The 13242-nt window shown below is 39.2% G+C and overlaps 1 protein-coding gene across 1 annotated transcript in view; it reads right to left on the reverse strand.

The window, feature by feature from the left end:
• Nucleotides 1–4802: 4802 nt before the first annotated feature.
• Nucleotides 4803–13242, reverse strand: part of SUPT3H (SPT3 homolog, SAGA and STAGA complex component) — a 485803-nt gene continuing 477363 nt past the window's right edge. Inside the window, exon 12 of the mRNA XM_054569443.1 lies at nt 4803–5883. Coding sequence (XP_054425418.1) covers nt 5842–5883 — 42 coding nt within the window. The 3' untranslated portion in view covers nt 4803–5841. The remainder of the gene's footprint in view (nt 5884–13242) is intronic.

Consider the following 13242-nt stretch of genomic DNA (forward strand, 5'->3'; position numbering starts at 1 on the left):
GGCCAGGGAGGTCAGGTTCCATGGCCATCTGTGATCACGCCAGGGACGTGGAGCGACAGCCAGTCTTGGGAGGAGCTAACACAAGTTTCCAACCTGCCTCCTGGTTTTGGTGAAGCATGTAACTTTCCATCTCCGTCTCCTTTTGGGATGGATGCAAACTCAAACACTGCTTGGTTGTAGTTCAGAGCTGGAGCCTCCATGCTCAGGCCTTCTGTCATCAGGCCCCTCCTGTTATCTTCCTGTGGGACCAGGAACATGGGACGTTGACTCCGTGCTGCACTTGCTTATGCTGCCATGTAGTAATAAACTGCGCACACCCATTTGGGCTTGTGGTTTGCTTGATTGACTGGCACATAGGGGTCAGGGGGTAGTGACGAGAAGTGGCCGGTTCGCTAGGTGAACTAACTTCTCCCAAGGAAAGTGGTTGGAAGAAGTCAATCGGTGGCAATCAGAAACGCGTGCAGCACCGCAGGGTGGAGCGCTGCGAGTGACATCTTAAAACGACAAAGATCAGAAAAGGACCTGTCGAGAGGAAGGGCAGACCTAGGGTTGAATTAAAAAGGCTGCTAACTATTGATGAGAGAGGAAGAATGATCATTGCTAACTCGAATCGTGCTCAGCAACTGCCTTTATCTCTGTTCTCCCCTCCCTGCAGGCACACACACGAACACCCTGGGCTTACAGAGACGAGGACGAGGTCGTCATTAAGGAGCAAACACCTAAAAGGGCCATCTGTATAGACTGTCAAGGCTTGCCATATGCATTTCTGTATCTGCCACAACGAACGCATGTAAACAAGATGGGGGTTATTTTATAATATGAGATAAACACCTTGCATGAAAGTATAAAATAGTAGCCTAATTAGAGCTTTCTGGAGAAATCTGGTCTTCACAGAGGAGAAGTTTGTACCCGTGACCTTTGAGGAAGTTTCTCTCTTAATTTGTATAATGATTCTTAGTATGTGCATTGATCATATTTATTTATTTTAAGGCTTAAGACATTATAGAAGACTTGGCATCATTCTATATAATTATATTCTATTATATGATATTCTATCATATACACAATACTTGGCCTTAGAGAAGAATGTTAGTTTAGATGAAATTTTCTTGTAATCAAGTTTGTTGGTACTAAGAAGTGCTTCTAGGTTCAGCAGAGCAATTCTCTTTAACAGTAACGTGTTCCTAGAAATCGTGACTTGAGAACACTCTATGCCATGTAACACTGGTTCAGAGCGTGAGCTCTGGGGTCAAAGTGCTGGGTACAGATGCCGACTCCACTGTGGGGACCCCTGCATTAGGCACCAAACCCAGTTTCTTCCATAGTGCCCCAGGGACTAAGACAACCCGCACAGGGTGCCTGGCACACAGAACAGCATGCAGTGTGCTGGAATTATGATGTCGAACTTATTATTAAAACACTGATACAATATATCATTTTTAATAACATGTAAAGCATTATTTGGTATAAGTACGATTACGTAGGTAATCGTCTTTATTTTTCCTGTATCTTTTTCTGTTTTTATTTTCCTTTGAACAAAATGAGAATAGTGACTATTGGGTGGCAGTGAGCAGAAAAGGGAAAATGAATATAACGCTCTATACAGAATTACCGTGGTTTCCAACAATATAATATTGTATGTGGGTTTCTCATGACTTGGTAGGAATTGTTTTAAAATCTGCTTCATTTTCCAAGATTCCCGTGACTTATGATAGTTTGAATATTTGCTATTTTTTTTTCCAAAAAACAAATGCAAGTCTCCTTCTTTCTTTTTTTAAGTGCTATGGTATCACTATCCTACTCACAACATTACAGACTTGCTTTAAGAGATATGACTTTTTAATATTCGAGTTTTTAGAGGCATCTGGCCCTTATTTAACCATCACATTTACATCCAATTCCTGCAGGCATGGTTTTGTTGTTTAAGCTTGGCTTGATGCCCTCTGCAGAAAGCCCTCGCTGTAATGAACACAGCTCCGCCACAGCTGCCACAGGCCCCGCCCCCCGCGCTGCGCACTAGGAGCGCATGGTTTCCTCTCGGCTTTCAAGTAAGATAAAAATAAGAAAATAAATTGCTGGACAGTCAGCTTTATGTGGGGGCCACTGCTAGGACATATTCCACTTGATGCCCTTATATTATTTGCAGAAGTGTTTATGTACTATGAAATGTTCAGCCAGAGCATACAGGAAACTGTAAAGTATTTTATGAGATGTGTACATGGTTGATGGTAAAATTTTAAATGCAACCTGGGAAGGTTCTATCTAAATTCCAGGAGGGCAGATGAGGGAATGCTTTCCCTGTAGTGATTCAATTTTACTCAAGGGGTTACATGAACTGGAAAGAAATATCTGATTTGGGAACTATATAAATTCTTTTTGATAAAATTAAGCTTTATAATTTTTAGACAAGTAAATGTATTTTCTTACAGACCAAGAAACACCAGTTATGTTTATTTGTCTTCTACATGGTAAAAGCATTAAATATAGATTGTTTATTATTTTATAGAAACAAAGAACAAACAGTAGTAAATAAAGAATTCTCTCTAGATAGAGAAATTATATAGACTGTTTTAAAAAATATTTGTGCTTCTGTTTTTTTCAAATAAAAACTCCTGGTTCTAAAACTGGAACATTATTTTTGAATCTCAACTATTGCAACACATAAAGACAGGAAATTTAAAGACAGAGCCTCAAAACAGCATGTTCAGAAAGTCGCATTTCCAAATTTAGGTGAAGGGAGAAATATTTCTATTTCCCTTCCTCTCAGATGTATGAGGCAGTGTCAATTTCCCTTGAGAGAGGCTGTTTATTTACTTGTTGGTTTTCTTTCTTTTCAAATTCGATCCTCAAAATGCAAGCCTACAGAAATAGAAACTATTTTGTGTACTCACATTTGATTTAGGATTGAGCATCGTGTGTGTGTGTGTGTGTGTGTGTGTGTGTGTGTGTGTGTGTGTTTTATAGCATCTACCTCATAAAGTTACTATGAAGGTAAATGAAATACCAGAGGTAGATTCCTGAAGTAGGTGAGCATCGTGTGTGTGTGTGTGTGTGTGTGTGTGTGTGTGTTTAATAGCATCTACCTCATAAAGTTACTATGAAGGTAAATGAAATACCAGAGGTAGATTCCTGATACAAAGTAGGTGTTCCAGGTATGTTAATTCCCTTCTCCTTTGCTTGCAGGCCTCTTAAAAAAAATCGATATATAATTGACATATGACATATAACAGAGGTTATTTAATTAATATCAGTACCTTTGAAGAAAATTTTAATATAACACTTATGCTTTAGGATGTGTCCATAATTGGTATCATTTCTTTTTTTTTAAAAAAGATTTTCAAACTTAAAAAAAAAAAAAGATTTTATATAGTGTTAGAGAGAGGGGAAGGGAAGGAGAAAGAGAGGGAGAGAAACATCAATGTGTGGTTGCCTCTCATGTGCCCCCTACTGGGGACCTGGCCCACAACCCAGGCATGTGCTCTGACTAAGAATCGAACTGGCGACCTTCTGGTTCGCAGGCCAGCACTCAACTCATTGAGCCACAGCAGCCAGCGCTAATTGGTATCATTTCTTATAAATTTAGGTTATTGCCTAAGATAAACATGCCATAAAACCAGACGTGTCTTGGTAATGTCTTACACAAATCCAGTATGACGTGTACAATCAGACTGAGAACTAGGGACCGAAGAGCTGGTCTCTGGTCCGTCACAGACATGACTGAGTGATCTTGGGAAAGTCAGCTTCTCTTTCTAGGCCACGTGTTTTTATCTGTAAATGGGTGGTTGTTTTCAATAATCCTTAAGACTATCCTCTGCTTTAATATTTTATGATTCTATGTAACATTTTAATCTTCAGAGAGAAATTTATTGAAGTCACATTTTCTGAAACTTTCCTTCTTTTTTTCTATATTCACTGCTTACGGAAATTTTATTTCATTTCTAATTTAGTGTTGTGGAAAGAGTCAGAGAAAGAACCTAAGGGTAGAAAAGAAAAAAAGAATTAAAAATATTAATATTGAGCAATTATGGTGCATCTAGGCTGGTGGTTCAGGAGACATAAATGACCTTGTTTTATTCTAAATTCAGCTCATTGGCTTATGATGAAAAGTGAAAGGTTATTATATGGACTTACTGGGCAAAACCAGATTTTATAAATAATTACCTGTCAGACTGTTCAAGATAGACAAACATACACCAGACCAACAAAAACATAGACCTGTCATATTTCTGAGAGAAATGTACATTGAGTCTTCCTTCTCTGGGACTATAAGGAGATCAGGTAGAATGAAATGAAGGGAAAAAACCTAAATCCTATATTTTCTGTCTTGTGCATACTTAAAAATGTATAATGTGGGAGAGAAGGAATTTTGATGTGAAAAAATAGCCCCTGAAAATTTTATACATCAATAAGCCTGGCAGATCGAAACCAAATACAATAAATGCTGTCCTTTTAAAAGCTGGGATGTTTACTGCAAGCTTATAATTTTCCATGATTAGGGACGCCAAGAAAAATAAGGATGATGATAAAAAGAAAAATTTAATCATATATTTCAACAAGCACAGATGGAACATCAAAACCCTTTGGCAATTTTTTGATATTATATATCTGCATTTTTTTGTTCTTGACATAAAGATTTTTTCCAGAAGGACTAACACAGAACAGGTAAATGATAGTTAACAAATGTGAATAATATGGCGCAATCACATTAGCTGAGCTTCACAATGATTTTGGTAAGCAGACAAAATCTTTCATGCTTCTCATTTCTGTTTTTATTAATTCTTTACAAAGGCTGTTTCAATGTGAGGAAAAACCGTGATGAAAATAAAATTACACAAAACTCCTACAAAATTAAAAGAATAACTTCCTGTTTTTTTTGTTTTTTTGTTTTTTGCAATTCAAGTTTAATCAGGAACTGTACAATTACATCTGCTATATTTTGATTTGTTCCCGAGGGTTACAGTTCCACACTTCTGGAGAAAGCAGAGCGACCAGAAGGGCAGCCCAGAAGCTACCGGCCGGAACTCCCCGGGCCACAGCTGCAGCCCGGGGCGGCAGTGACTGAAGCGGGGAAGCATATCAGCCAGCACCTCCTCTACTGACTCTGATTACTCTGCTTCTAGATGGGTACGGCGCATGTGAGTGCTCGGCCTGGGGACTGGAGGTCAGGGAGAGGAGAGGAATGAAGGTGGGGATGAGGGTCTAAGTGGGGAAGAACACAGGCGGTGGGCAGAGATGCAGGAAGCTGGGGAGAAGGCAAGGACACATGTCCTGTAAGTGGGTGAAGGGAAGAGAAGATGGGAACAGACAGTTACTCAGGTTTTTTATCAGTATGCGTTTATAAAATAGATATTTGTTTCTAAAATACATGTAGATGGTAGTCAACAAATGTTGAAAAGTGAAGTTGGTGGGACAGTGCAAGGGGAAAACTGACCATCCTTTTAATTTGTTTTCTTTGTCCCAAACTTGGCTTACAAAATGCATCATGTAAAACATAGACTAAACACTGAAAAAAAAAAAAAGACACTGCTTTTAAGATATGTGAGCTGAGGGCAGTAAATCATTCTAAATTAAAATTTCAAAATTGTGTGATCTGCATTCTTGTCCACCTACACACTATCCCAAACATCCTGCCATTAATTAGCTGAACGGCCCATCCAGTACACAAGACTAAGCACTGAGGGGGCTGGGGAAGAGCTGGAGCCAGCCAGTTGATAGTCACAACAAACCAACCCACTCCCGAGGACACAGGGAAGGTAAGCTTGTATTTTATTTTGTCCAAAGAGGGGCACAGAAATCACCTACTATAACCCCGCCTTTCCTGTTGTCGCGGTCACGGTCACATCAGCAGGCCAGAAAAGCCATTCCCGTCCGGCGGTAGGCACTCTGTTGGAGAAAGAGAAATCTGCAATGAATTATCACAAGTCGAACCAGGAAAGGAAGCCAAAAGCAAGGAGAGCTCTCTTCCTGTTCTGTTGACTGCTGGCTACAATCTAACAGGGTGCTTAATCTGGACATTTCTGGTGGCAAAGCTATAGCAACCACTTTGTCTATTAAAAAAGGCAAGGCGCTTAACAAGCGGTCAGTGATTCTATTTTGGGGGAGTGGGAGATATGCAAAATAAGACATCCCGTTTTGTTAATTGACTGGGCTTGGTTAGGCCAAGGACATGTTGTGTTGAATCTGTTTGTCCTTTACAAACATGTGTTCTCTATTGGACATGCTCAAGAATCATTTCTAACTAAGTATCTTAATAGTCTATAAATTACTGACTCATTATAGCCTTCCCAGGCCTAATTTATAGTCTCAGTGAAAAGCCCTGGGAATAGACACTAACAGAGGCCTTTCCTCCCCCCTAAAAAATGGTGGTCTCCAAGGAGTTCTGCATGTTATAGACATTACAGAGAATGTGAATCTCACATAACTTTATATACATACACATACATATAGATTCATATATGGAAATTCATGATGGGGTAAAGTAGTCCCATGAAAGAAAACGGGAAAGTGGATACTAATTACAATAGTACAATGCACTCCAATAAAAGAAGGAAAACTGCATGATTTTTTCTCCCCAGGAGACATTCTGCCGGTCAGAGCCAGGAGAGTGGGGCTGCCCAGAACCCCTGTGACTGGTCCCGAGCCTTGTAATGAGACCCAGCGTGAAGCAGAACTAAAATCCACGACTTCAGAATCAAATTACCCCTCTCACCACCAGTTTTCATTATTTAAACTATGAAGTCACATTCAAAGGATTCATAACCCTCAATTAGATGAAATGTTTCTATAGCTTTCAGAAAAATGGAAAAAATGACAAAATCTTATATCAGGGAATTTTTTTCCTTTAAGCTAATAACTCTGGGGCCATTTAAAAGTCTGTAACTTTCAGTCCAATAAATTTACCTTCAACGGCCATATTACAGGAAACATAGAATAAGCTTTTCTAATTAAGATAATGCTATGGACATACCGTAGAGTTTAATTCTTAAAAAAAAAAAAAAAAAAAAAAAGGAAAGAAATACATTTTTAATTCACTGAAAAAAAAGGAAAGTGAATGCCAAGCTTTTAATAAAGACTTCTACCGACATGAGGTGAAACAAACATTCCCCCCCACCCCCCGATAACTTTCGGTTAATCATAAAATTCAGTTAACTTCAAAAGCATCCCTTGCCAATACCCTGCTTACACAGGATTTACTACGGTTGTCAGGCTTTGGAGCCCTGGCTGAAATCCCACCAGTCGGCTACGCTGCTGCGCACTTCACTCCAGAACATGTCAAGGATGAGAGAACAGTGGCACATTCCAAGTTTCATTCCTCAGGCTCTCTCTGTGAGCTCGCTCCTCACATCAGCCTTTTTGTGCCACAGAATCCTCTGGATTGAAGCAAATGGTCTAACAAGAACTAGAAAATTCCAACTCTGCCTCTTGAGATCGTGCCCCAGAGAACAGTGTTAAATGGGTTCCTCAGGGAGCCACAAATAACTCGCAGCAGGGGAGAGAGAGTCTTCCCACAACCACAGGCCGGGCCGCCTCGGGCCCTGAAATGGCCCCTGCCACCAACACTGCCTTAGAGAGTCTTCTGCCAGGGAGTACTTTGTTTCTTGACCTTGATATTTTAAATTTTACAACCACAGTGACGACCTTTCACATAACATAATATTTAAAACACAGGGATGGTTTACATGGAGATAAACGGACCTGGGAGTAAAGCTGGATTTGTCTTCAAGGTAAAATGGCTGAAGAGAGCCTTGCTTGGAAAAGAAGTTTTGGCTCAGGAGACGAGCCTTGGCTGAACCCACCTAAGAATTTACCGAGTTTCATCTTTCCAGGGTGGGCAATATGAAATCGTTCTTCCTAGTACTGAAAAGGTTATTTTTAAAATACCCATTCACCTTTGCAAAGAGTTAAAAGATTACAGGCTTATTTAGTAACGTCCTCAAGTAGCCAAGTTTAATGAGGACAATCAAATTTTAGAGCTGACCCAGGTTTCTGGAATAAGTGTGTGGAGTAAGTTCCTCCTATTCTAATCCTAAAATAAAGAAGGAACAAACATGCACATGTAATTAGTGAAGAGCAACTGCAGCAAACCAGTCCCCCAGGATCCTTCACCTTGACTCACTGCTCTTTTGATAGACAGAGGATGTATGCTGTCTATGTAGGGCGATCATGGGAAGATCGCAAATTTGGCATCTTTTCCAGAGTAAGCAGCTTTAAAGGAAGATGGATGAAGACAACTCATCTTTGTGTCAACTGTGAATTTCTCTTTATTTGTGTTGCGAATGTTGAAACTAAATTTAAACACTGCTTGGTGTGAGGGCCTTCCAGAGGCTACGTTCTCACGAAACACTTTGTATCCCACTTATTCTCTACTGTTAAATCCCTTGAATGACTCCCAGTTCTGTCTTCACAGACACTCTGTAGACCTTGACCAGAAATAACCAGGACCACACCCCACAACTGAAAAGTATAAATTAATCAATAATGCAACCAGGTTTGCCAATACACCAGCTTCCTCTTATATGCCACTTAAGATTTACAATTGATTTAATAACACTGTACTCAACTACTAGCTGCCCCTACATGGATTTGTTGAATAGCTCAGACATTTTAGCATCTCTCAGTTACCAGCAAAGATAATGTTTAGATTTTTTTTAAAGGACCAATTAAAGCTCCCAGGACTTTTTGTTTTTTTTTAAATTGAGGATCAAGCTAGCTCCCAATATTTGACATTTATTTGTTCATTCAGCCCCGAATCATGACTTGTTACCAAAACCTCAATACACTTGCAGAAGCAGACAATGATTCTACCTAATGCAAAGACATTCGTGGGGAAATTATAACTGTGCACTTCTAAAATAGGTTGTTTTGCTTATTCTAATGTGGATAAGCTAGAGAAAACATTTAAATTCCAAACTGGTTTATTTCTGCTTTTTTTTTTGTGGGTCATCATAAATTGCACATTTCAAAGAATGCAAATTACTATTACAAAGCAAAAGATTAATATTTATCTTAAGCAAAAGAAGATAAATAGTCTACAAAATATATCCTGTTGTTCCCCGTTGAGTATGATTGCATGTATGTGAGTTATTCATGCTATAGCCTAATTAATAAAGTTTAAACTTTATCTAAAGTTTAGTTCACCCAGTTCAGATTTATGTTCTGTTCTCATTACTACCTTTCCTGATTCTTTTCTGCTTTCTCAAACTTGAAATAAAACAAGAATTTTATTGTAGGGACTGACATTAGCAAGATGGCAGGCTAGAAGGTCCCAAAGCTCATCTCCCCACCAAAAAAATAAATAAACCACTAGAAACATGCAAAACAGTTCTGGGAAAGCTCTGAGTTACAACAAAGAAGCAGAATCCCATGGAGCTCAAAATACAAGCATGGCCACAAAGAAGTGTGGGAAACATTTTACCTGCATCACCTCACCCCTAGTTTAGGGCAGCTCAGTGCAAAGAGGGACTCCTTCAGGTGCATTTTACCCCATGGGAAAAGAGCAGGAGAACCTCAGAAAAGTCTCATCACTGCCATGGTCATTTGCAGCCTTTGCTACTGAGGACCCCCACAGTCTTCACCAACACTGACCCCAGCTAATGGAGCTACAGGGAATCCCCACTGCTGTGTCTCCTCATGGGAGCTGAGGCCTGTTGCTGCTGTGAGACCTGCCCCCAGGGGCCCCAACTGATGCTGTACCCACTCTCTGGGCTCTGCCTCTCAGATTCTAAGTCGCAGCTTTGATCTACCATTACTGGGCTGTGCTGCTGCAGCTGCTGCTCTCTGGCCCCCACCACCCAAACCCACGAGTCCTAGGTCACGGCACGGACTTGCCTTACCTGGACAGTACTGTCGCAGCTCTATGTCCCATCCGTTGGGTCCTGAGTCATGGAGGCTGAGCTGCTGCTGCTCTGCATCCTGCCCCTTGGGGCCAGAGTCAGGACTTTGACCCACCATTCCCAGGGCACGCTGCTGCTGCACCCTAGCCACTGCTACACCCTGCCACCCACAGCCCATGCCACTGCTAGGTCACCCCCCACTCCCAGATCCAAACACTTTGTCAAGTCCCAGAGATATGCACATGCCTGCATGTAAGACACTAGCATTACCATTGCAGCAAGTGCACCGGTGCCCGAGGACCCAGGCACTGTGGTAGTTCCACAGGTACCTGGCCCCAGGGCCCAGCTTTACTGCTGCGCTGAGTGCCAGTGCACCAGACGCGGGGCCAAGAGGGATACTGTTGTCTAGAACTTCCTTTCACAGGCGAAAAAGGAGAACAGGAAAACCTCAGCAGCCTCTGCCTCTGAGGATCCCCCAAGAGCCCTAGACGCTACTGCCACTTGCAGAACAACCACAGTCTTAGCCAGCAAAGGCCATGCAGTCTTTGCCAACGTTGACCTCAATTGATGCAGATGTACAGAAACTATGCCACCGTGTCCTCCCTGGAATCAGAGATGCTGCAGCCATCCAGCTGAAGCCCTCACGGCCACCTTCAGGGAAGTCTTTCCCAACCAAAGTCAGCCTAAAAAAACCAGAAGAGCTAACTGCTCCCTCATATACACAGGCATCAATGCAAAGCCACTAGAAACATGAAAATGCAAGAAAACATGACATCACCAAAGAATCTCAATAATTTTCCAGTACCACACCCCAAAGAAAGAGAGATCTGTATGCCACCTAAAAATGATTTAAAAATAATTATTTTAATGTAGTGTAGTAAGAGTCAAGAGACCACAAACAACTCAATGAACTGAGGAAAACAATGCATGAACACAATGAGAAGTTCAACAAAGAGATAAAAATCATAATAAAGAACAAATTCTGGAGCTGAAGAATACAATAAATAAAATTTAAAAATGCAGCAGGGAGCCTCAAAAACAGGCTTAACCAAGCAGAAGAATGAATATGCAAACTTGAAGTCAGATCTCAATGTTATCCACTCAGAGGAGGAAAAAAAATAACAATAAAAAGGAGTGAAAAAAGCCTGTGTGAATTATGGGGCAACATTAAGTAAAAATATTTGCATTATGGGAGTCCTAGAAAAGACAGAAAGAATCTGAAAACTTGTTTAAAAAAATAATGGCTGAAAACTTGCAAAATCTGGGGAGAGAAAGGACCATTTAGATACTCAAAGCTCTAAGGACCCCAAACAAATTTAACCTGAAGTAATCTTCGCTGAGACATATTATGATCAAACTCTTAAAAATTAAAGATAGAATTTTGAAAGAATAAAGAATTTTAAAAGATTCATCACACAGAAGCAAACCAAGATAACATTATCAGCAGGTTTCTCAGAAGAAACCTTGCAGGCCAGGAGACATGACATACTCAAAGTGCTCAAGACAAAAACCTGCTTATCTAGAATACTTTACCCAGGAAAGTTCCTAGGAAGACATGCAAAAGTTTTTGTTTTTCCCAGACAAACAAAAACTGCGGGAATTTATCACAGCTAGGTCTGTCTTAGAAGAAATGCGAAAGGGAGTTCTTCAAGATGTAACAAAAGGATGCTAATTTGTACACATGAAAACATACGAAAAGTATAAAATCCATTGATAAAGATAAATACAAAAATTCAAAATAATATTGCAATGGTGGTATGTAATTCACTTTGGACTCTAGCATATAGGTTGAAAGACAAAAGTGTTGAAAATAACTATAGCTAAAATATTTTGTTAGTGTGTATACAATATAAAAAGATATAAATGATGACATTAGCAACATAGAGTGGGTGTGTGGTAGCAAGTAAATGTATAGGACTTTTTTTATGCAATTGAAGTTGTTATCAGCTTAAAATAGAGAGTGAAATAAGACGTATTATAAAAGCCTCATTCTAAACACAGCTAAAAATCTATATTAGGCATACAAATAATAAGAAAAAAAGAATTGAAGCATACCATTACAAAAAAATACCATCGATTCTCAAAGAAAAACAGCAACAGAGGAAGAAAGGAAAGAAGAAAGTACAAAAACAATCAGAAAACATTCATAAAATGGTAACAGTAAGTCCCTACACATCATAATTACTCTAAATGTAAATGTTTTAAAATTTCCAATTGAAAGACACAGAGGCCTGGATGGATAAAAAAGAAAAAAAAAAGACCCAAGTATATGCTGCTTGAAAATGACCCACTTAAGCTTTTAAGATACTCACAGGCTGAAAGTGATGGTATGGGAAAAGATAATGCATCTTAATGGGAAACAAAAGACAATAGAGGTAGCTATGCTTATATCAGAAAATGTAGTCTTTAACTCAAAAGCTGTAATGAGATAAAGAAGGCATTATATAATATAAAAAAAAGTCAATTCATCAAGAGGCCATAACAATTATAAATATATGGACCCAATATCAGAGTACCTAAATATATTGAACAATTATTAATAGATCTGAGGGCAAAAATAGGCACTGACATAATAATACTAGGGAACCTCAATACTTCACTTTTAACAACAGACAGATCATTCAGACAGAATATCAATACGGAAATAAGGGACTTGACCTATACTTTATTCCAAATGGTGCTAACAGACAAATATGGAAACGTTCCATCCACCAATAGCAGAATACACATTCTTCTTAAGTGTATATAAAACATTCTCCAGAATAGATCATGTTAAGTCACCAAAAAAAAAAAAAATGCTTAATGAATTTTAAAAGGTTGAAATCTTATCAAGTATCTTTTCTGAACACCATGATATAAAACAAGAAATCAGAAGGAAAACCTGGAAAATTTGCAAATATGTAGAAATTAAATAACAGACTTCTGAACCATGAATGGGTCAAAGAAGAAATCAAGAGGGAAAAAAATTATCTTGAGAAAACAGAACTTACAGGATGTAGCAAAAGCAGCTCTAAGAGGGAAGTGTTTTGCGCTAAACACCCACATTAAGAACAAACAAATATTTCAAATAAACAACCTAAACTGATACCTCAAGGAACTAGAGAAAAAGAACAAATTAAGCCCAAAGTTAGCAGAAAGAAAAAAAAGAATTTAGAGCAAAAATAAATTTAATAGAACCTAGAAGGACCATAGAAAAGATTAAGAAAACTAAGAGTTGGTTTTCTCAAAAGGTAAACAAAATTGACAAACCTTTAGCTGGAGTAAGAGAAAAAGGGAGGTGACTCAAATAAAATTGTAGATGAAAGAAGAGATATTATGACTGGTTCCACAGAAATACAAAGGATGATAAGAGACAACAATGAACAATTATATGCCAGCAAATCAGGTAACTTAGGAGGTATAAACTCCT

The sequence above is a fragment of the Pteronotus mesoamericanus genome, unplaced genomic scaffold, assembly GCF_021234165.1.
Source record: "Pteronotus mesoamericanus isolate MK-2021 breed Mesoamerican mustached bat unplaced genomic scaffold, CSHL_Meso_final contig_20, whole genome shotgun sequence".
Taxonomy (NCBI): Eukaryota; Metazoa; Chordata; class Mammalia; order Chiroptera; family Mormoopidae; genus Pteronotus; species Pteronotus mesoamericanus.